The sequence below is a fragment of the Archocentrus centrarchus genome, chromosome 7, assembly GCF_007364275.1.
Source record: "Archocentrus centrarchus isolate MPI-CPG fArcCen1 chromosome 7, fArcCen1, whole genome shotgun sequence".
NCBI classification, from domain to species: domain Eukaryota; kingdom Metazoa; phylum Chordata; class Actinopteri; order Cichliformes; family Cichlidae; genus Archocentrus; species Archocentrus centrarchus.
Genome location: NC_044352.1, coordinates 10,015,889 through 10,037,619, shown reverse-complemented (window position 1 = coordinate 10,037,619; position 21,731 = coordinate 10,015,889). Strand labels below are relative to the sequence as shown.

Genomic DNA, 21,731 nt, shown 5'->3' with positions numbered 1-21,731 from the left:
GTATTGGGAAGAAACAACCAGTTGTCAAAGTTAGAGAATGAATGTAACTTTAACCTCTTTGTTGAAGATGAAATATAGTGAAAACTTACAAGAGGGGCACAGTAATTACTCACAGCCTATTGTAGTCTACAGTCTATTGCAACAGCCCTGCAGCCGTTAGTTGTAATCTAGGGCTGAACCAACAGTTGCTTTCATGACTGATTATTCTGCTGAATAATAATTTTTCTTGCCATTTGCTTTACCTTTATTTTTCATAAGTCAATACAAATCTAACATACTGTATCTAATCTTATGTTTAGACTTATTTTCTGTCGGCTCTTTAACTTGGCACATATACTGGTTCTTAGTCACTAATTTACTTTAAGAGTTGCTGTAAACAATACTGTCTAAATGATGTACATGTATGATACTGTGGCAAAGATGCACCCATGTAGTTTCAGAACACAAATAAATATAGACTTTTATGATTTAAGCCTAAGTAAGTAATTTAAGTGTAAGACTAACTGCAAGAATATTCAATATCTATAAATCTTACAAGTTAGACTTGTCTTTTTATTTGAACTAAAATCCAAAATGAAACAGATTTTCTGTTTATGATGCTAACAAAAAAGAAGAAACTCTTCAGACTGGTAAAGCTGCAACTAGGCAAATTTTTGACACCCCCCCTCCTTTCATATTTTAACTCATTTTAAGGTCCACTTAAAAACTTGGTGGTGACCTTCAAGGCAGTGATGTCAAGCAGAGAATTAAACGAGCTAAAATAAATCTGTGTTTTACATTAACTGGGTGTCTGGGGTTGTCTGGCTGCACAAGAACAGCTGATATGGCAAGTCACGGTCTGGGTTTTTAAAGAGAAACAGACAGTCTTAGCATTTTGGCAAACTGAGGATAAGTGAGTTGGTGAGGGAGATTGGGACTAAAAAGAGGAAATTCACATGAAGATAAGAGGACTCTGCAGCAATTATTTCTAAAGGGGCTGTTGAAGTGAAGCTTTATTTGATATTTGAGTGCTGTGCAGGCTAAACTCAGTCTCTAATGGTACAACTGTGCACTCGGTAATAACTTTAATTGTATTTATCGATCAATTTCCATCTGTCTTTACAAACAGACTGCACAGTCCAAGATGAAGAATCTCACATAATTAGTCTCAGTCATCAAAAAGGTAAATAATTGCTTTTATACACAGTTTCAAAAATGCATCCAGCTACTGTGTGCACCGAAGTAGGACTATCCTGCCAGTTTCTCTAACTGTGATGTGCCATATCAGTTATTTTTTCTTTTAATTCCTCCTCTGGCTATATCTCATTGCTTTCCTGTATTGGTTGCCAGTGAAAGCTTTTCCTACAGGCCCGTTTTTTTTTTTTTTTCAAACTGGGGGAAAGTAAATTACTTTGCATCTGAGTCAATCCTTCATGCATATTTGCTTGTGCTCCCTGCTGGGATTGCAGTTAATGTTTTCATTTAATTCCAGCTCAGTTTAGCAAAAAGATACAAGTACATCACTTCAGTTTGTATACCATATAGATTTATGCATACAGATTACTGTTCACCACACAAATGAGGTTTCCTAAAATCCACATGCTTATTATTTTCATAGGACAGGCAACCTCCCAGCTGCTGCCATTGTGATTTTTACTTCTTATAAATATTCCTCCGGATATGTGGCAGATAAAGATATGATAGAGCTGCACAAAAATGGAAGCAGTACAGTACATTAAATTGGTCATTTTTTACATCCTAAACCAAAGCCTTCCGAGGTTAAACTCATTCAGACCAATATTTATGTATTTATTTATGCTTTTTTTCTCCAAAAAATGTCATACACATTGCAGGACAAACAGGACATTTGTGTGATTTGTCTTCATGTTTCACGTTCCAGCTTCTTCTAAAACATTAATGCAGTCGTCTAAAAACTGAGAGCAGATTAGTTTCAGGCTCAAGACACCAGTTTCAGGCACACCATCCAAGGAATTTTAAACCTTCTATAGTGTCAATGCACTCCTTTGTGGAAAATTACATTGGCAGTGAATTTGAACCTGCCATGCTTGCCAAGGTAATGAACACTTGGCAAAGCAACACTTTCTCACTGATAATTAAAATGCTTGGAAAAAATATAAAATATCTTTTTAAAGGAAATAAGAGCTAATCTCCGTTTTACAGTCAGTTGTAGTATAGTTTGTATTTACAGTTTCCCTCATATGTTACAATGTTTTCATTAATATTTTGAAAGGATTTCAGTCTCGCTTTCTGTGAGATGATTCAGCTTTCTGTGCCGCAAAAAAGTGAAATGATTACTGATTGGTTTCATGTCTTTAGTAAATAACACTGCACACGAAGAGTTTTGATAATGTAATGAATACATACATGACACTTTTCTTAGCATACACATGATGTCACATAGCACAGTGCTACATTATGAAAGAAAAGTAAAACTGAATATAACTTCTATTTGTGTTTTTGCCCTGACATGGATGATGATTATGGTAATCCATTTAAATAGAAGGAACCAGTAGTATGTATGTAAGATCATGGGCACTGATGATGGGCTTGTGTAAACCAGTTTAGTCTAATCAGTGAGCATGAATTAAAAAATATTTAAAGACTCAATGAGTGAAATGATTCCCAGGGACCTTCAGTCTTTACTGTGGGCTACTTTGGAAATATTAAAAAAAACAAAAACAGGTTATTAAGTTGTTTTTTTTTTTAGCAGAGTAGATTCCCTTTAATATTAACTTGCTAAGATCTAATCAAGTTGAAATCAAAGAGAGGAGAGAGGTTCCAAACCAGAATCAGAGTTAAGGGACTCTGTGAAACAAAGAGTGTGATATGCAGTGCTTTCCATGAAATACAAATATACATTTATGTTAAAATTAATGCATAACAATTTTCTTTCACAGGCTGTGTTTGGAACTGTCAAACTGACAGCTGCAAGTATGGACCCCTTGACTGAAGTGATATTCCAACCAGAGAACTCTGTCTGGCATTAAACTTCCCAAAGACCCTGCAGGCTCAAAGAGGTGGTGAAATTTGGTTGTTTTGTTCATACCAGAAAACTGCAGCTGTCAGTTTGATTTTATGTCTCTATTACAATGGATCCCAATGGTGACAAGGACAAAACATTAATACCGACATTCAAGCCTGCAGGGGTTGAACACTGCTTTACATACAGTTGCACGTATCCTTTATGTAAAGAAACCTAAACAATTATTTTCACAGTCCTTGACTGCAATGCACTGTTATAATGTGCTCTAAATGTGCTGGTTGAATATTAAACAGTTTATCCTCATGATGCACACATTTTCCTTATTAACCTTTAAGCCAGCAGGGGTTTTCTTGTCTCGTTTTCTGCTTTTTTGGAACCCTTTTAAATTACTGCACATTTAAATGAAACAGGAAACAAGCTGACACAGAAGTAGATGTCAAGACAGGACATTAAAAGTATAGGTTTCTGTGGCAAATCTTCTCAGATGAAACAAGCACAGTGCAGAGTTTTGCAAAAGTGGTGAAGTCTCAGTGAAACACACTATAACCTGTGCAGGAGCCTTCATTGTTAGGTAATCTCTGTCTTTTTTTGGACACGTGTCATCTCTTATTTGTTTTATGAAAGAATGAGGCTGTTCCACTAGAGGAACGCAGCCTGTGGTTTGGCTGAGAGTTGGGCGACTGTCACCTCTGTGTAGGTGGATCCAGTAAGGATGCAGGCAGTCCTTTGGGGTGTCACATGACACAAAGCTGCATTCTCAGTGCAGTGCAGACACGCTCCGTAGCTCTCCTGCTGCCCATTTGAAAAGCGCGTGGAGACGCTCATGTCCTTGTTGGGCTGTGATGTGGAGCCGAAACGTTCTTTCGGCTCTGACTGCGGACTCCCCCTGTAGATCATCTGTCGTAACATAGAAGTGTCTCTGTATAAGCACTCGCGAAAGTTGGGCTTACACAGCAGGTACACCATAGGGTTGTAGATAGTAGAAGACTTGGCAAACACTGCAGCAAGGGCGAAAGCAGCAGGAGGAACTTGCGTGGCATCCCCGAAAGCAGCCCACATAGCCACGGCAGCATATGGGGACCAAGCAGCCAGGAAGCCAATGCACACTGCTACAGACAGCTGTGGAAGGAGCATTCACACATGTGCATGCAGACACACAAACAAAATGCACAAAAACATGACATGCAGAAAATTTGTTTAGATTCATGTTAGTAATAAATTAACAAAAGTTTTTACACAAACAAATATCTTAAGTATTATTCCCTTAGTTATAAACCTACCCACACAGATGTCTACATAATGCATCAGAAGATTGTACAGAGATAAAGCAAGTAATCAAAGAAATTTATAACCTCTAAATGATTTATTGTTTCATGTCCTACTTGGAGCCTGTCATCTATAAAACCTATAGTCAGTGATGCTGAAGTGACACAGCTGTATTTTCTGACCTTGACAATGAGAGTGTGTGCACTGGTGGTCTTGGGCTGTGGTGACACATGCTGCTGGACGGCCTGACGTGACCCCCGCACGGTCAGCAGAATAAAAGTGTAGGAGAGGAAGATGATGGTGCAGGGCAGCACATAGCAAAAGAAGAAAAGGCAGATAATGTAAGACAAAGCTGAAAGCTCATAGTTGGGTGCATGCCAGTCAATGCAGCAGGCTGTCCCGTAAGGCTCGACACTGTAATGTCCCCAGTGTGCCAGGGGCCCCACAGCAAACACAGCCGCGTAACACCACACTCCAGCCACCAGGAGGCGGGCATGTGACGAGGAGAAGTTGTTACCTGATAAGAGAGGAGATGGAAATAGGTGCTTTGAAGTTATTTTGATCATTTTTATTCCTGTTGCTGGTAAACTTTGTGATAAAAATCTGTAGCTTTGACAACATCATGCTTATCAATTCATTCCTCCCTCACCATGGTTAGGGATGCAGACTTTAAGGCAGCACACTAAGGAGAGGACTGTGAGGTTTGTCAAGCTGCATAGACCAAACAGCACTCCGCACGTAGCATAGAGCTGGCAGATGGTTTCTCCAAACAGCCACCTGCACACAGACAAGGAGTAAAGGGACATGTAATGGAGGCTAGGACCCAATGCCAATCTGCTCCATGCCTTGGAGGGTCTTCGTATTGAGGGTTGGGATAGAAATATAACAGCAAGCTTTGGAAAGCCCTCTCCTTTCCTTTCTCCTTTTCATTATAATTTGTGGATATTTATGCTGCAATCAGATGATGTACACAGTATTAAGACAAGCTGCTGGAACATGATCCATGTTGTATTCAGGCATTTAGAACATAATAAACCAGTTTCCAAAATGTTCCCACTTTTCTTCATTCTTCTTTCTGGCTCTTTATTATAACTTTTGTTAATAATAATAAAGTCCCTGTTCAAAAATAGAGATTCAAAGTGAGTTTCAAATTTAGTTAAACTAATTTGGAACAATAAAATTTAAATCAGGTCTCTAAAAGTCCAGAGAAGGAATAAGGTGATGTTACTGCAACTATAAGCTATCCTGTAATTTGTGTTTTCTTTATTTTGTTTTCAAAAACAGATAATTTTAGTTGATTGACTATTATTTTCTGTCTTTGTTTGCTGAGCTAGATGTATGAGAGGACCTCTTGTTTTATAAGGTGCAAGACTTTGTCCGTAAAACCCAAGGAAAAGATACCTGATCTAAGTTTGCTCCTCTTTAAGGTTTCTTTGCGAGCACTGCAGCACTCCTGCAGCACTCCTGCAGCACTTGAATTGCTCCTTGAAAGTCCCATTATAATGACTTGCACATGCATGAATATGCTAGAGGCCCTACACTTTGTAACAACAGAGACTGTCAATTTAAATTTGAATTTTAGGGAGGAGGAAATTACAGGCAGCTAAATTTGGCAACTACAAACGGTGGTGAGTGATAGAGACTACTGCTTTTTTTTTGTTTACGGACACAGTGACATGGCAATGGCATGTGCCACAGTGCTGCCAAATGCCTTCTCTTAGGATGTTACAGCAGAACTCAGGGTTGAGAGTCAAACCCTACGGGGCAAATGCACAGTGCAAAGGTCTTTGAATGACAAGAGAAAAAAAAAAAAACAAAGCAACAAGCAAACACCTGGACATGCCCCTGACGTGACACGCCTTCTTCAGGCTTGGAAACTGCAGGGTCCTCCACTGAAAATGGCAGTCTGACCTCTGGTTGCTCAGCAGAAATTCAACTCATCATGTGACAAGAGTTACTGTAGAGTTTGAGGTCCATGATGAAATTGTAAATGTGCCTATGAGCACGGTCAAAATGGGACTTTAAGTGATGGAAAAAAAAAAAAAAAGGTACTGGAAGTGCTGTAGAAGTGCACAAATATACAAAAAAAATTACAACCGTTAAGAGGAGCACTGCCAAATTTAAATGTTTTTTGCTTTTTATAGACATGTTTTAACATATACTTCATTAGGTATACCTGTTTAAAAAATGCTAATTAAAGCAAATATCTAATCAACCAATCATGTTAGAAACTCAATGCATTTAGCCATGTAGGCACAGTCACAACAGCCTGCTGAAGTTCAAACCGAGCATCAGAATAGGAAAGAAAGGTGACTTAAGTGACTTTGAACAAGGCGTGATTGTTGGTGCTGGACATGCTCATCTGAGTTCTTCAGAAACTGCTGACCTACTAGCATTTTCCCATGCACTCATCTCTAGGGTTTGCTGAGAATGGTCCAAAAAAGAGAAAATATCCAGTGAGCAGCAGTTCACTGGGAGAAAAGGCCTTTTTGAAGCCAGATGTCAGAGGAGAATGGCCAGACTGCCATTCTCACATGGCAATCGGCCATTTGAAAATTGCAGTGACCCAAATAACCACTTGTTACAAACAGGGTATGCAGAAAAGCCTCTTTGAACAAGCAACACGTCAAACCTAGAAACAGATGGGCTACAGCAGCAAAAGACCACACCAGGTGCCACTCCTGTCAGCTACGAACAGGGAACTGAGGCTACAGTTCACACAGGCTCAGCAAGATTGCACAATAGAAAACTGGAAAATCATTGCTTGGACTGATGAGTCTTGAACTTTGCTGCGACATTCAGGTGTTAGGGTCAGAATTTGGTGTAAATAACATGACTGCATGGATTCATCTTGGCCTTGTATCAACAGTTCAGTCTGGTGGTGGTGTAATTGTGTGGGGGATTATTTTCTTGGCACACTTTTGAGCCTCTTTGCTTCTGAAGGCAAGAGGGAGTAAAACCTGACACTAACAACGTGTAACTAGTGAAGTGGCCAGTGAATGTATATTTAGAATTAATATCACTGCAGCAAGACATTACGCCCTAAATTCCACCTTAGTTTCACATTTGTGCGTATTCATTTGATCACTGACCTGCACTGATGATGAATGTGGTTGGTAAAGCCACATTGATCTTCAAAGGATCAATAACCCATTCCCTCTTACTATCAGTTTGTTAGGAATGACACTACATGTGGAGGACCTCCCACATGAAACAGAATGGAAGTAGGTAGTGGTGTAGGGATTAGACTGAAAATTGGTGAAGGCCCATAACTAAACATAATTTTTCTCTATTAACCTGCATTTTTACTATAATATGTATTTATGTATAATGAATAGATATCAAAATTAACTGATTACTGCAAAAAGAACTGAAATAAAAATATATGAAAAGTATAAAATATAAAAAGGAGCATTTGCAATACCTGTGTGAAAAAGCAGATGGTATTGCCAGTGGAAGTAAAGTGAGTGTCATCCCAAGGTCACTGATGGAGAGATTGATGATAAAGAATTCTGCTGGTTTCAAGGTTGACCGCTTGTGATGAGCAACAAGTAGCAGAATGGAGTTGCCAATGAGGGACAGTATACCTGTGGGAAAAAAAAAAAAAAAAGGATTGAGCTGAAAATAAGAAAAATCAAAACAGAAGAAACTGACTTGTTGTTGTGTGGACTCACAGAATACACTGTAGAGTGAACCCATGAAGATGTCATGCTCCTTGGAGATGGTGGAGACAAACACAGCAGATGTGTCTGAAGCATTTCCCATCTGAAATGTCACCACTTGAATTAGTTCATAGTCAATAAAGCTGCAAATGATCCAGGCATTTACAGAAAGTCAATGCTCAGCTCAGGATGTTGAAAATGTGCAAAACACGCAAAAAGGGTGAAAATGTATTTCTGAAAGAGTGTTTAAATAACAGCAGCAGCCAATATGCAAAATTAAATCAATACATAGTGCTTTGTTTCTCCATTATTTCAAATACTGGACGCTGTCTGTAGGGCACTGCAAGCTCTGCATTCCTACTGATGTCATTGCAAAACATGTCTGGAGCCTACAGGATCAGATGTAGAAATAGATGTTTTTAAAAAGCAATTTTTTTAAGAAAAATAATCCTCTGCAAAAGCTGATGGACTAATCATGTCAAATACAAACATATAAAAAGCAGAATTGACAGCTGGAAAGAATTAGAAATACTGTGCCTTTTTAGGATTTACAACAGGCGTACAAGAGATTGAGGGAACAAAACAGTTGTGATTAAGACCAAATGTGCTCAGATTTTCTAGGAAAACAAAAGATTGTGGAATTGCGGTCTACACATGATTCAAGCAAGCACACATGCAATTGCAGTCCAGACAAGAAGTGACAGAAGAGAGATAGGCCTAGGTAAGAGTGTGATTTTTTTCTCTTTTTTTTTTGTCTGCCATGAAACAGAGCTGACAGGCTCTCCAGCATTTCTAATACATTGTTGGAAAGCTCTTAATAGTGTCTTCACGGCATCACTCGAAACCTGTCAGAGGCATTCATGCTCCTCATATTCTATAGGTAGTCTCTTCTTACCCAGCTATTTCCAAACAAGATAAGGATTGCTATTCAGTGCATCACTTTGCTTGATAGAAAATGAAAAATAAAACGGAAATTGGGGAGGAAAGCACTGCGCAGGGACAAAATGTGCAGCAATAGTTGGATGGCTACCAGAGATGATGTAGCGGCAACGTTGACTTTCAAGGACTTAGGCAATCACACCGGATAAAGAATGAAGCTTCATTACTATGCAAGTCAGCACACCAGTCAATGACGAAATGTCCAGTCAGTCTGAGTGGAGGAGACTCAGCAGAGTACAAAGTTATGACCCATTTTAGTACCCACTCAACTCTATGAGCTTCATTGTTGTGTCAGCACTATAATGGATTCTCAATCAAACAAATCTCCACTCAGGCTTGTTAGGAATCAGTGATGGAACTGGTTGAGTTCACATTTACCATCATTCTAAAGCCTTTTTAAAATTTATTGTGTTAAATAAACAATATTTTTTATGTAATAATGAATAGCAATCTTTGTACGTCTAAATATTTATGTTTCCGTCAGCATCTAATCTCCAGTATTACCTCATTAATAACTGTCAGCCGCTGGAAGATTTAAAGCTTATATTAATCATAACTTTTGCACAGATCTGAGTGTGCACATGCTTCTCTCTCAAGTATTCAGGTCTTTAATCTCAAGCACCTCCACCAAGCCTCAGTGAGCAGCATTTCCCTTGTTTTTTGTAACTGACTCTGCAACTGAGAAGGCTGTGCATCTCCCGTTTTAATGGGGCATGATATGTCAATTTTTTATTAGCTCTATAATTAAACAAAAGTAGCTTTGTAAACTTCACATTTCAAAATAATCCTTATTTACGTATTTTTGTTTTGTGTGGCTCCTCAGTTCATCCAAGGTGCTGCAAACATTCTTCAGTGATTTTAGCCCATTCTGACACGATGGCATCACACTCTGCTGCTTCAAGGTGCAACATATTGTGCACTCAGAGATGCTGTTCTGCATACCTTGGTTGTAACAAGTGGTTCTTTGCATTACAGCTGCCTTCATATCAGTTCAGAGCAGTCTGGCCATTCTTCACTGATCTCTGGCATCAATAATAAGGCATTTTTGCCCAGAGATCTGCTGTGTACTGGAAAATTTCTCTGTAAGCCCTAGAGATGGTTTTCTGGGAAAATCCCAGTAGATCAGCAATTTCTGATATACTCAGACCAGCTCACCTGGCACCAACTACCATGCCATGTTCAAATCATGTTTTTTCCCCGTTCTGATGCTCAGTTTGAAATTCAGCAGCTTGTCCTGACAATGACTACGTGCCTAAATGCATTCAGTTGCTGCCATGTGATTGGATGATTAGATATTTGCATCAATGAGCAGTTTTAACAGGTGTACCTAGTTAGCTGGGATAGGCTCCAGCCCAGGAAGAAAATGGATGGATGGATGGATGGATGGATGGATGGATGGATGAACCTAGTTAAGTGACCATTGACTGTATGAAAAAAACCTTGCAGAAAAGCAAACCTTTTATTAAGTATCAAGAGTATTGAGTTTGAGTATTGTTTGACAATGACTTTGAATGAGTTTAAATGTTCAGCACACACAGGGTATATGTAGCTGAAACTTTTCTCTAACCAGGGGAAAAAACCATCGTAACCCTGAGCAATGCAAGTGTGAAAATGAAAGGAGAGGTGTTAGCGAATGCTTAACCAGCTTAACTCTGCCTTTGGTCTGCTGTGACAGATGGAGTATTTTGAGGCTGACTGATCTATGACACAACTGTTATGTCTCTGAGCGTGCCTGATTAATTCTTCTGGTTGGCTCAGATTAATTGGATGCCTTTGATAGAGGGACATGAAAACTATGACCTCCAGATGATGGCGTGAGAAGTGTACCTTATATCACTTGCTTACCTGACTTATTAGTTCATTTTTTAAGCACATGTGCATCCTATCCTTTTGTTCTCTGATCCAGTGGAAGCACGTGGTTTAAAGAGGGATGTATTTACCTGTCTGCAGTTTTACTGCTATTGTCAGCATGAGAAGTTATCTATTAAGTTTGCAACAAGTTTCCCAGAGGCAGTCTATTAAAACTGTGAGATCTGTGGTGCCACTGAAAGTAGGACTGTCACTCATAACCATTAAATGTCTGTAGTCAGCAGAGATGAGCAGCCATTTAAAGGCTGACAGGCATGTCAGGGAGTGCAGCAGCAAAGAAGCCGCATGCTCAAGTGCAATGCCAACATTGTCTTTCCTTCATGTCCAGAAAATGTTACCAACAGCATTAATAATTTTGTCTGAAGTAAATGAGCCTCTTTTGCATTTTCATGGTAATGTTATGTTCACACCCAGCTCTGTTTGTGCATTGGCATTATGAAGCGGAAAATGTTTGTGATCAAATGTGAACTGAATGCAAAGTGTCACATTTAATTTTGCATGCTTGGTTTGATTTCCCAGTCTTGACCCTTGAGCATTTACACTGTTTGTGTATGTGCATTTTTAAGCAGTATAGGGCAGCTTTTTATTATTTATGCTTACAAAAAACAAAAAAAACTCGACAGAAAGGCTGTCCACCTGGTAATTTTAGCGAGATATAGTATATTATAAAGGATGACCCTAGCTTCTGGGTCTGAAAAATGAAACCAATCTGGAAATGCCTTAAACCTGTATTATTTCTAATGGCCAGCAGGGCCAGACTCCTCTGGTTACAAAAAACAAAATAATAAACAAAAAAACCCACCTTGTTATATAAACGTCTGGGAAAATGACCTCTGTAAACACGTTCCTGATAAGTTTATGCTCTCACTTGCTAGTCTCAGTTTTATTGATTAAAGTATAATGTTTCCTTTATAAATCATCATCCTTATTAGAGTCAAACAGAAGGAGAAAATAGGGTACAGTGCCATGAAAAATTATTTGTCCCCTTGCGATTTTTTTTTTTTGCATATTTCTTACACTTTAATCGCATCAGTGACCTCACCCCCAGTGATGAGTGAGTCGTCCCCCTCGTCCCAGACTCTGCTTCCACTACAGAAGGCGTGTCAGTGGGATTAAGGTGGTCCTCGAAGCATTCCTTCCACCACCTAACTATAGCCTCAGTTGAAGTCAGCAGTGCCCTATGCGCACTAGACTGCATGAGTAGAGTACCGTGTTCCCCTCCTGAATTGCCTGACGGTTTGTAAGAATCACTTAGAAGCCAACCTGAAAGTCTTTTTCCATGGCCTCACTGAACTCCTCCCACACTCAAATTTTTGCTTCGGTCACCACCTGAGCCACGTTCTGCTTGGCCTGCCGGTACCTGTCAGCTGCTTCTGAAATCCCACAGGCTAACCAAGCCAGATAGGACTCCTTCTTCAGCTTGATGGCTCCCTTCACCTCCGGTGACCACCATCTGGTTTGGGGATTACCACCACGACAGGCACCAATCACCTTGCAGCCACAGCTCTGAGCAGAAGCCTCAACAATGTAGGTGCGGAACATGGTCCATTCGGACTCAATGTCTTCAGCTTCCCTCGGAATACTGTTAAAGTTCTGCCAGAGGTGGGAGTTGAAGATCTTGTGGACTGGGGCTTCTGCCAGGCATTCCCAGTGCACCCTCACAATACGTTTAGGTGTGCCGGGTCTGTCCAGCATCCTCCCCCGCCACCTGATCCAACTCACCACCAGGTGGTGATCAGTTGACAACTCAGCTCCTCTCTTCACTCAAGTGTCCAGAACATACGGCCGCAGATCTGATGATATCATTACAAAATCAATCATCAACGTGCAACCTAGGGTGTCCTTGTGCCACTTGCCCTTATGGACATCCTTATGTTTGTACAATGTGTTTGTTATGGACAAACTGTGGTTTGCACAGAAGTCCAACAACAAAACACCATTCGGGTTCAGATCAGGCAGGCTGTTCCCCCAAGTCACGCCCCTCCAGGTCTCACTGTCATTGCCCACGTGAGCATTGAAGTCTCCCAGTAGGATGATGGCATCACCGGATGGAGCACCCTTGAGCACCCCGCCCAGCGACTCCAAGAAGGCTGGGTACTCTGAACTGTTATTTGGTGCATAAGCACAAACAACACTCAGGACCCATTCCCTGGCCTGAATGCACAGGGAAGCAAACCTCTCATCTACCAGTGAAAACTCCAATGTACAGGCAGCAAGCCGAGGAGATACCAGAATAGCCACCCCAGCTCGCTGCCTCTCACCGAGGGCAACTCCAGACTGGAACAGAGTCCAGCCCCTCTCCAAGAGACTGGTTCCAGAGCCCAGGCTATGCATTGAGGTGAGCCCGACTATATCTAGTCTGGTATCTCTTAACCTCACGCACTAGCTCAGGCTCCTTCCCCACCAGAGAGGTGACATTCCATGTCCCAATAGCCAATCTTGACAGCTGGGGATCAGTCCACCGGGGCCTCCTCCCTTGGCCACCACCTGACACACATTGCACCTGACCCCTACGATGCCTCTTGCGGGTGGTGTTCCTACAGGAGGGCAGGTCCATGTCTTTGACCTGATATGCAAATGTTTGCAGACAAGTCAGTGTCTTCCATGAAAGCTATGGGCAACTGCAGAAAGCAATTTCAAGGAGGTTTTTGGCTCGGTACCATATACCTCTTTATGAACAGTTTCACCTGGCAACTGCCAGCAACCTCCAGCGACCACTCGCCAACCAAACAGGGAATGCACATTTTTATTCCCAGTGACTGGTTGTTGCTAGGGGGTTGCCTTCTGGTCTCTAGGCCTCTGTGACAGGGGATTTTGAAGTCAGTACAGACACAGACACAGTCACAGACAGCCAGTAATCTCGAGCAACCACTTGTCATTTGTTGGGGAATGCATATTTTTTCCCTAGCAACTGGTGGCTGTCAGGGGGTCACTGATCTGTTTCTAGGCCCGTGTGACTGATGCCTAACCAAACAATGACAAAAAAAAAAAAAAATGAAAGTAAAATAAAGTTCACACAACTAAAATTTTTGTCTTCTGGTTGGAGGTCATGTAATTATGCCATCCACAGCCCCACCCTGCTTTCATGCCAGATTTTTGTAGGCTCTTTTTGTTCTTTATGCTGCAAATTAGCTGTAAAGGCCTTCGAGTTGAAATGACAATAAAAGTTTTCTGGCCAAGTATCACTATGTCACGAGTTGAGAGTGAGTGTGAGGTTGGGTTGACTGAAACCAGTAAATGTGTGGCTTATATGCCATTATTTGTATTGTTAATGTTACTGTTACTAAACTTGTTGTTCGCAGTGTTTAAAATCAAACCTTTAAAGCAGCGTATATGATATCCAGTGTGTTGTGTGCTGCATCCCATGAGGACCTAGCGAGACCTTTGTGAAATTAAAATCAACTGTCACCGTCACTGTGAGGAACTGCCTCCTCATCTGAGAGTGAATGACAGTGACAAGTGAATGCCATCCCAGTACAATATTTACAGCAAGTTTTAGCAACATGACAGCAAGGTTGGAGGCAACTCCTTCAAACATTGCTGGGCATATGACATGTGACATATCTTATGTAATGTAGAGATTTAACACATGATGCAATGTGCGTCCAACATGATGTGTTTAAGATGCCCAACATTGCATCATGTTAATGTGACCACAAATCAGTTGTCAACTGATGGTTGCAGAAATGTTCATTTTAGGGCTTGGACATTAATTTCTTGTCCACAATATTCTTACACATTTGGCACGAGGCAAATTGAGATATGAACCTTACAGTCAGTACATATGACAATCTCCAGAAAATTAACAATTCACAGCTTACGATGAAAACGTAATTGTAGATTTATTTTTAAGCCAGAATTATAGGGGTAAGGAAGTAATGTAAGTAAAGGGAGATGGTGGAGGATTTGATTGCAGCATAGTGTGGCCATAGTTGTGGTAACACAGAGGACAGATTGCCATTTAGCTGATTGCTACTGAGGCATTAATCACAAATGGTCTGATGCAGACATTACAAACTTTTGGTCATTTGATGTGTCTTTCAGCCTAATTGGATTAACTTTCACACTTGGGTGGCCTAAATAAATAAATAATATAAAATACTATAAAATAGCTTTAATGTTGAATGGCTTTAAAATTTTTTTGATTGATTTCTATGGCGATGAGCACAGCAGCCACAAGGGTGGAAAAATATTTATGCCACCTTTCATTATCAGCCTCCTGCAATTTCTTCCCCTGTATCACACGGACTATTATGTAATTAATTTTTTGACTAGTATAGGAAAAGAAGCACATTTATATAAGTCAATGCCATGCCCCCAAACAGTTGTTTTCGTTGCTTATTTGCCTCTGACTCTCATCTGCAGTTGGAGGTCAATCGCTTTGTTAAATTAGGTTGTATCCAAAAGAAAGTCCTCACATTCAGGCAACATAATAAGTCTTTGTCTACACTTATTGATTTGCTGCGGTGAGCTTTGAGTGAGAAACCACAAACAAATGAATTCTCACCCACATATATCTGTGCAGGCAACAACAACAACAAACAGCAAACAGTTCATGCATGCAGGCAAACACATCCAAAAAAACCCCAAAAAAACAATGTGCAGCAAGCGGCTCCCGATCACATCAGGCTGTCTTACAAATGGTCAGCGTTGTGACAGGTTTAACTTGGACCATCAGATAAAGAAAAACACTCGTTTGGTACAGAGCGGGATAATCAGAGGACCTCGTCACTAATCCTGCCGGAGATCCCACAAGTTGGCTGTGAGGTCTTTGCCTTCCTGTTCATCATCATTACAGCCGTACGACCCATTTTCACTCCCTTGATTTAGAATCTGAACCTTGGATGAATGCCCTTGACTAAATAATCTTTTAACACACCTAGATGTTGTCGTGTTAGAGGGAGAATTGCAAGTCAGGAGAAACTAACAGACCTTTGCACAGAAAAAGAGCAGAAAAGGAAAGAAAAAAGCTTCTAAATCTTGCTGTCCACTGGAAGCAAAATTTGGGGAGTCATACAAATGCGTCATCATTGATGACCCCCCACCCCCACCCTTTTTTTTTCTGTTATTGTCTAATCTGGAAACAGACACCCCACGGCTGCACTGCTTACCTTCCAGGGAGGAATGGCTTGTCCTCAGTTAAACTCATGGAGGCCAGGTGGAGAGCAGGACACAGAGGAGAGGAGCTTGGCCAGCCACCGAGAGGGAGACAGAGAGTGAAGGAAAAAGAGGGAAAAAAAAAGGGTAGAGAGAGGGAGAGAGGGGAGCACTGGTTCTATTTCAGCCTCACACTGAAAAGTCCGGTTAAGGTATCCTCCTCCCCTTCAGTGACATACACTTGCATACAACTGGCCAGGTGGACACATGCTTGCCCCGTCTCACAGCATGTGCACTGATCGTTATTGTGGGCATTCAGTGAGTCCCACTGATGGAGAGCAAAAAGCCCACAGTAACGCAGGCCAGAGAGAGAGAATAAAGGGAGAGAGAGAGGGAGAGGGAGACGGATCAGCATAATACTGGCAAGATCCGAGTGTCACTGATGACTCTAAGTACCACTCCCCTCCCCACACCCCACTCCCTGCCCACTCTTACTACCACTATTTCCCCCATCGCCTCCAATTTGGTTTATCCTCCTGCTTTGAATCTTTCACATGAATCAAATATGTAAGGTGGGTTTTCCCAAATCAATCTCCACAGCTGACTCACTCACTGCTCTTCATTTCTGAACCCAGTGTGTTTGAGCTGTTAGTATCAAATCACTTAATGAATGAGCTTGAGGCTGGTAACCAGGAGGAGAGAAAACCAGCAGTTGATTATAAATTTATAGGAATGAATGCAATTGTATTTAGATGTATTTTCATTCTATGTAGCATTAAAACATTTGTTTGTAATTTTGGCTTATAATGTTCTCATGTCATGGTCCCAGTAGTTCAAAGTGAAGAACAGAAGCTGCACCAACAGTTTATGGTGCTGATCAGTGAATGTCTGCTACTGTGCTACTGGCATTTGTAATTTGATGTGTAATTTGTGACTAAAATTGCGTTTCTTAGGTGACTCGCTTTAATTCAAGGGTCTAAAATGAATGTGACAGCTACTTTAGAAAATAAAGCGTCATCCTCGGTCAAACAGTAAATCCAGTCGTGGTAGGGAGCAGCTGAACTCCACCTGAAGCGCTGTGTCATGCCACTTTATCATACCCACCCATGCAGTTTGCTTGTAGCAGCACCACTCCCGGACTGACAGTCATGGAAAGCTGCTTAAGGGAGCATGGGCTCACTCACTGAGCTGTGCCGAAGCTGCAGGGCTGTCAAAGCTGTAAAGAGCTGTGCTGTCATATTAATACCTCAGCGCAGGGTTCTGGTCCTTCTCAGGCCTCTCACTCAGACACGTTTAGATGAACTTAGTGTCACAGCTAGTGGCTGCCCCAGCATAATGTCCATTCAGTGACTTATTGGACATGGCAGTGGGCAGGATGTGATCAGAATGAGCGTAAATTATTGGAGATCATACTGAAAATGAGCGTAGTCACTTTTCCTCTGGGTCATAAGATGACGTGGATGTCATGTCAGTTAATTTTAAGCAATGCTCCAGCATGGTTTCATAGTGTTAGATGATCCACCACTGAGATCAAAAGAGAAATATGGGCATGATAAAATAATACGGAAATAAAAAGATAAGACCAGAACTCTAATATTTTAGAACCCTACACTTCATTAGGTATCCCTTGCTAGTACCGGGTTGGACTGCCTTTTGTCTTCAGAACTACTTTCATTCTTTGTGACATAGATTCAACAACGTGCTACAAACATTCCTCACAGATTTGGGTCCATATTGACATGATAGCATCACGCACTTGCTGCAGGTTTGTTGGCTACACGTCCACAATGCAAATCTCCTGCTCCACCACATACCAAAGGTGCTCTGTTGGTTGAGATCTGCTGACTGTGGAGGCCATTTGAGTGCAGTGAACTCACTGTTGTGTTCAAGAAGCCAGTTTGAGATGATCTGAGCTTTGAGATATGGCACATTGTCCTGACAGCCATCAGAATGTGGGTACACTGCAGTCATAAAGGAATGGAAATGCTCACTTTAGTTTTCAGCAGGTCACCTTAACCATGTCTACATGCCTAAATGCATTGACCTGCTGCCATGTGATTGGCTGATTAAATATTTGCACTAACAAGTAGTTGAACTGGAGTTCCTAATGAAGTGGCCAGTGCGTGTGTGCATGTGCCTTTTTCCCTACCAAAAAAAATCTAAATCCCTCCCACAGCTTTTCATGTGTTTACAGGAATTGTTCCATTGGTGTGTGTGTGGGATAATTTATACCCCCAGATATAGATTTAAAAAAAAAAAAAAGGTTAAAGGCTTTTTATTTTACTTATTACACAGAAGCAAGTCTGGAATGAAAATACATCCTGACTATGATGACTTCATTGTAATTTCTTGTTGCTCAAAGTAATACAGAGTCACCAGCTTTGTCTACCCTGGATAAAGGAAACAGTATAGGTATGATAAACACAAACAGAGCCATTAAAAAAAGTATTCCTCTATAACATATAATGTGGTCATAAAAGACCCCATTCATTCATTTTTGTTGCCAAAAATAGCTTGATCTCTTGAGGGTAAATAGCTATTGGATGGATTGCTATGGAGGTATTGTACATTGATATTCATGTTGCCCAAAGGGTGAATCCTGCTGACTTTCACGAGTTTACATTTGGTTTCTGAAACAGAGCTAAAAGGAGAATGAATATTGGATCTACAGTGCATTCATCAGGTGGTCAGAAACATGGCTGAATGATAATACTGGTCTGGAAAGAGCACAATGTGTATAAAAAAACAATTATTCACAAACATGTTTACCAAAAGACTGCTAATAATGGGCCGGAATTTTGTTCAGAACGTATTTCTTTATCTCTGCTGCTCCAGAGTGCTAAAAACAATCAACTATGGGAAAGGTCAAATGTCATTTTTAGGCAGGATTTTGGACCTGATATGTGATGCGGCTCATTTTTTATCTCATCCACCCTTTGCAAGCCATAACATTTCAATATAATTTCTGAAGCTTTTTCTACTGAAGGGCTCCACATATGTTCTCAAATTGTGAAGAGCAACATGATTACTAAGAACTGATTCTATTAAATTCTAAATAAATCCTTCTGGATAGTACCAGAGGGAAAACAAAATGGGTGCTCATTTTGGGAACCTCAAAACTGCACCTCTGCTTTTTGGAGATGATGACGATTGATTGGCTCCATCCACTCAGTGGTTTTCAGGCAACTATGTGGGAGCTTGCATCATCATCACCAGTAAGGTGTTGTACCAGAGTACTGTGGTGAAAAGATGCTCATGCCAGATTGATGGACCACTCTATCGCCATTTTAACCTTCACATGTTTTATGATGATGAGTCATAGGAAAGGGTTAGAGTAACAGAAAGAACGAAGTTGCGTTACAAATAGCTGAAATTAGTTTCCTATGTAGGGTGGCTTGGCTCACCTTTAGAGATAGAGTGAGGAAGTAGAGCTGCTGATTCTTGCATCAAAAGAGACCAGCAGAGGTAGTTTGGGCATCTCATCAGGATTTCTCCTGGGCACTACAAGCTGGGAGAAGGCCCCAGGGTAGACTGAGAAGATGATGAAGAGAAGAGGCCTGGGAATGTCTTGGGATCCCTCAAGAAGAACTGGAAAAGCTGGGGGAAAGGACTTCTGGAATATCCTCACCAGCCTGCTGCCACTGTTACCAGACTTTGGATAATAGGAAGAAAATAGATGGTTGGAAGCACAATCCAGAATATAACAGAGTTTGATAGCCCTTTCTTACACAGAGTTAATCTCTATTACCAGATTTCTACACATGATTATCCAGAATATAGGTAAGAAAAAATATTTTTGATACCAGAGAGCTTCATGGTTTCAGTTTGTATTCTGTTTGTATTCTTCCAGCTATCTTGGTCTCACTGGCACTGCACTCTCCTGGTTTCAGTCCTACCTCTCCAACCACACACAGTTTGTCACAGTGGGAGGCTCCCGCTCCACCTCTGCTCCGGTTCACTACGGCGTGCCTCAGGGTTCTGTGCTTGGACCCCTTCTCTTTACCATCTACATGCTCCCCCTTGGTCAGATCATCTGTCGCCATGGTCTCTATTTTCATTCTTACACTGATGACACTCAACTCTATCTTAGTACCAAACCCTCCTCTTAGCTCCCTTTTTACTCCCTTGTCAGTTGTCTGCATGAAATCAAAACCTGGATGTCATTTAATCTACTTAAGCTAAACAGCGATAAAACAGAGCTCTTGGTTGTGGCCCCAAAGCCCTACTTCACAAATTCGGAGACCTACTCATTGACATAGATCAGGGGTAGGGAACTCCAGGCCTCGAGAGCCGGTGTCCTGCAGGTTTTAGATGTGTCCCTGATCCAGCACACCTGACTCAAATGATTGAATTACCTCCTCAGTCTGCAGTCAAGTTCTCCAGAGTCCTGCTAATGACTTCTATATGTGATTCAGGTGTGCTGGATCAGGGAAACATCTAAAACCTGCAGGACACCGGCTCTCGAGGCCTGGAGTTCCCTACCCCTGACATAGATGTTTCCTCCATCTCACCTTCCCCAGATGTTCACAACTTGGGTGTTGTCTTAGACTCCACACTTTCTTTCAAGAATCATATCAAATCGGGCACTAAAACAGCTTTTTTTCAGCCTTTACTTACTGATTCTATAGCAGAGACCCTTATACATGCCTTTGTCACCACCTGGCTGGACTACTGTAATGGGATCTTGTTCGGGATCTCCGTCAAAGCCCTGGACAGGCTCCAGTATGTCCAGAATTCAGCTGCCAGGCTTTTAACCTGCACTAGGGTCTGACAGCACATCAACCCCACCCTTATTAAGCTACACTGGCTCCCAGTAAAGTCTCGTATTGTGTACAAGATCCTTCTCCTCACTTACAAATCCCTCAATGCCTTGACCCCTCAGTATTTGTCCAACCTCTTGCACCCATACAAACAGCCTTTGACACTTCGGTCCTCAGCCATGGGTCTGCTTTTTGTCCCTTGCACCAACCTCCATACCTTTGGAAACAGAGCCTTCAGTGTGTCAGCCCCTACTCTCTGGAACTCTCTCCCTTCTCAGCTTCACAATACCCCATCACTGGAAACTTTTAAGAAACGGTTAAAAAGGCACATGTTCAAAAAGGCCTACAGTTCCTAGTTTGTTTGTTTTTTTGTCCACCGTCCTTGGGTTTCATGACAGGTGCTCTAAGTTATTATTATTATTGTGGTCTATGAACCAGTGATGTTTGAGTCGACTTAGTTTACATGCTATTAAACAATCTTCATGGAGAGGGAAAGAGGGACTCTGTTTGCCAAACTGCATTCTCCAAAACACATAATATTTTCTTTTTTTGCCCACAGCAGCTTTTATCAGCAGTGGAGGGAGACAGGAAATGGGGGAAAGATACAGGGGAAGACAAGCTAGCAAACTGGCAACAGGCCAGGACTCAAACCTGCGCTGCCTGCACTGCAACGCGCATATGTATGTGATTGCCGGCTTCACCACTAAGCCACCCGGGCGCCCAAAACACGCAATATTTTCTGATGATGATGATTTAGCTTTTCATTTGATTTAGCCAAAACAAAAAGTTTTGGCCAGGACATCCACTTCCTACACTGGCAGCTCAAAAACAATTGGTGATTGTTCCCTGAGTCTGCAAAGATAGCCGATGGGCTCCTAGATTGACTCTGACTTATCCTTCAAGGAGACACATCAGTATTGCTTCAGGAAAGTAGATATTAAGCCTATTAAAATGACCTTGACCGCTGAAATGAAATGTATTGATGTGATGTGGGAGAGTGATACTCCAACATCCATTTCTATGTGGGTCAGAGAAATATCCTTTTTATATGAACTCTGAAAATGCTTTAATTAAAAAAAAACAGAACAAAAAAACCAACGGAAGGTTTGGAAGGTTGTTGTTAATTACATAAGGAGGTACTGTAGGTGTTAGATT

General features: G+C 41.3%; 1 protein-coding gene across 1 annotated transcript; it reads right to left on the bottom strand.

Moving 5' to 3' along the window:
• Nucleotides 1–3,335: 3,335 nt before the first annotated feature.
• opn7d (opsin 7, group member d) lies at nucleotides 3,336–15,929 on the bottom strand. Its single transcript, XM_030734394.1, has 6 exons — nucleotides 15,831–15,929; nucleotides 7,924–8,014; nucleotides 7,674–7,836; nucleotides 4,899–5,026; nucleotides 4,432–4,766; nucleotides 3,336–4,102 (listed from the first exon to the last, which is right to left on the bottom strand). Exons 2-6 carry the CDS (start codon nucleotides 8,012–8,014, stop codon nucleotides 3,623–3,625), a joined length of 1,197 nt encoding a protein of 398 aa, XP_030590254.1. The 5' UTR covers nucleotides 15,831–15,929; the 3' UTR covers nucleotides 3,336–3,622.
• Between the last annotated feature and the right edge of the window lie 5,802 nt (nucleotides 15,930–21,731).

What these genes read in the sequence shown, in the direction of transcription:
- opn7d (XM_030734394.1), bottom strand. Translation starts at nt 8,014, where the DNA reads ATGGGAAATGCTTCAGACACATCTGCTGTGTTTGTCTCCACCATCTCC. An exon ending in CCATCTGCTTTTTCACACAG is followed by an intron (nt 5,027 to 7,673) that starts GTATTGCAAATG and finishes GTCTGTGTGCAG; the next exon opens with GTGGCTGTTTGGAGAAACCA. An exon ending in AGTCTGCATCCCTAACCATG is followed by an intron (nt 4,767 to 4,898) that starts GTGAGGGAGGAA and finishes CTCTCTTATCAG; the next exon opens with GTAACAACTTCTCCTCGTCA.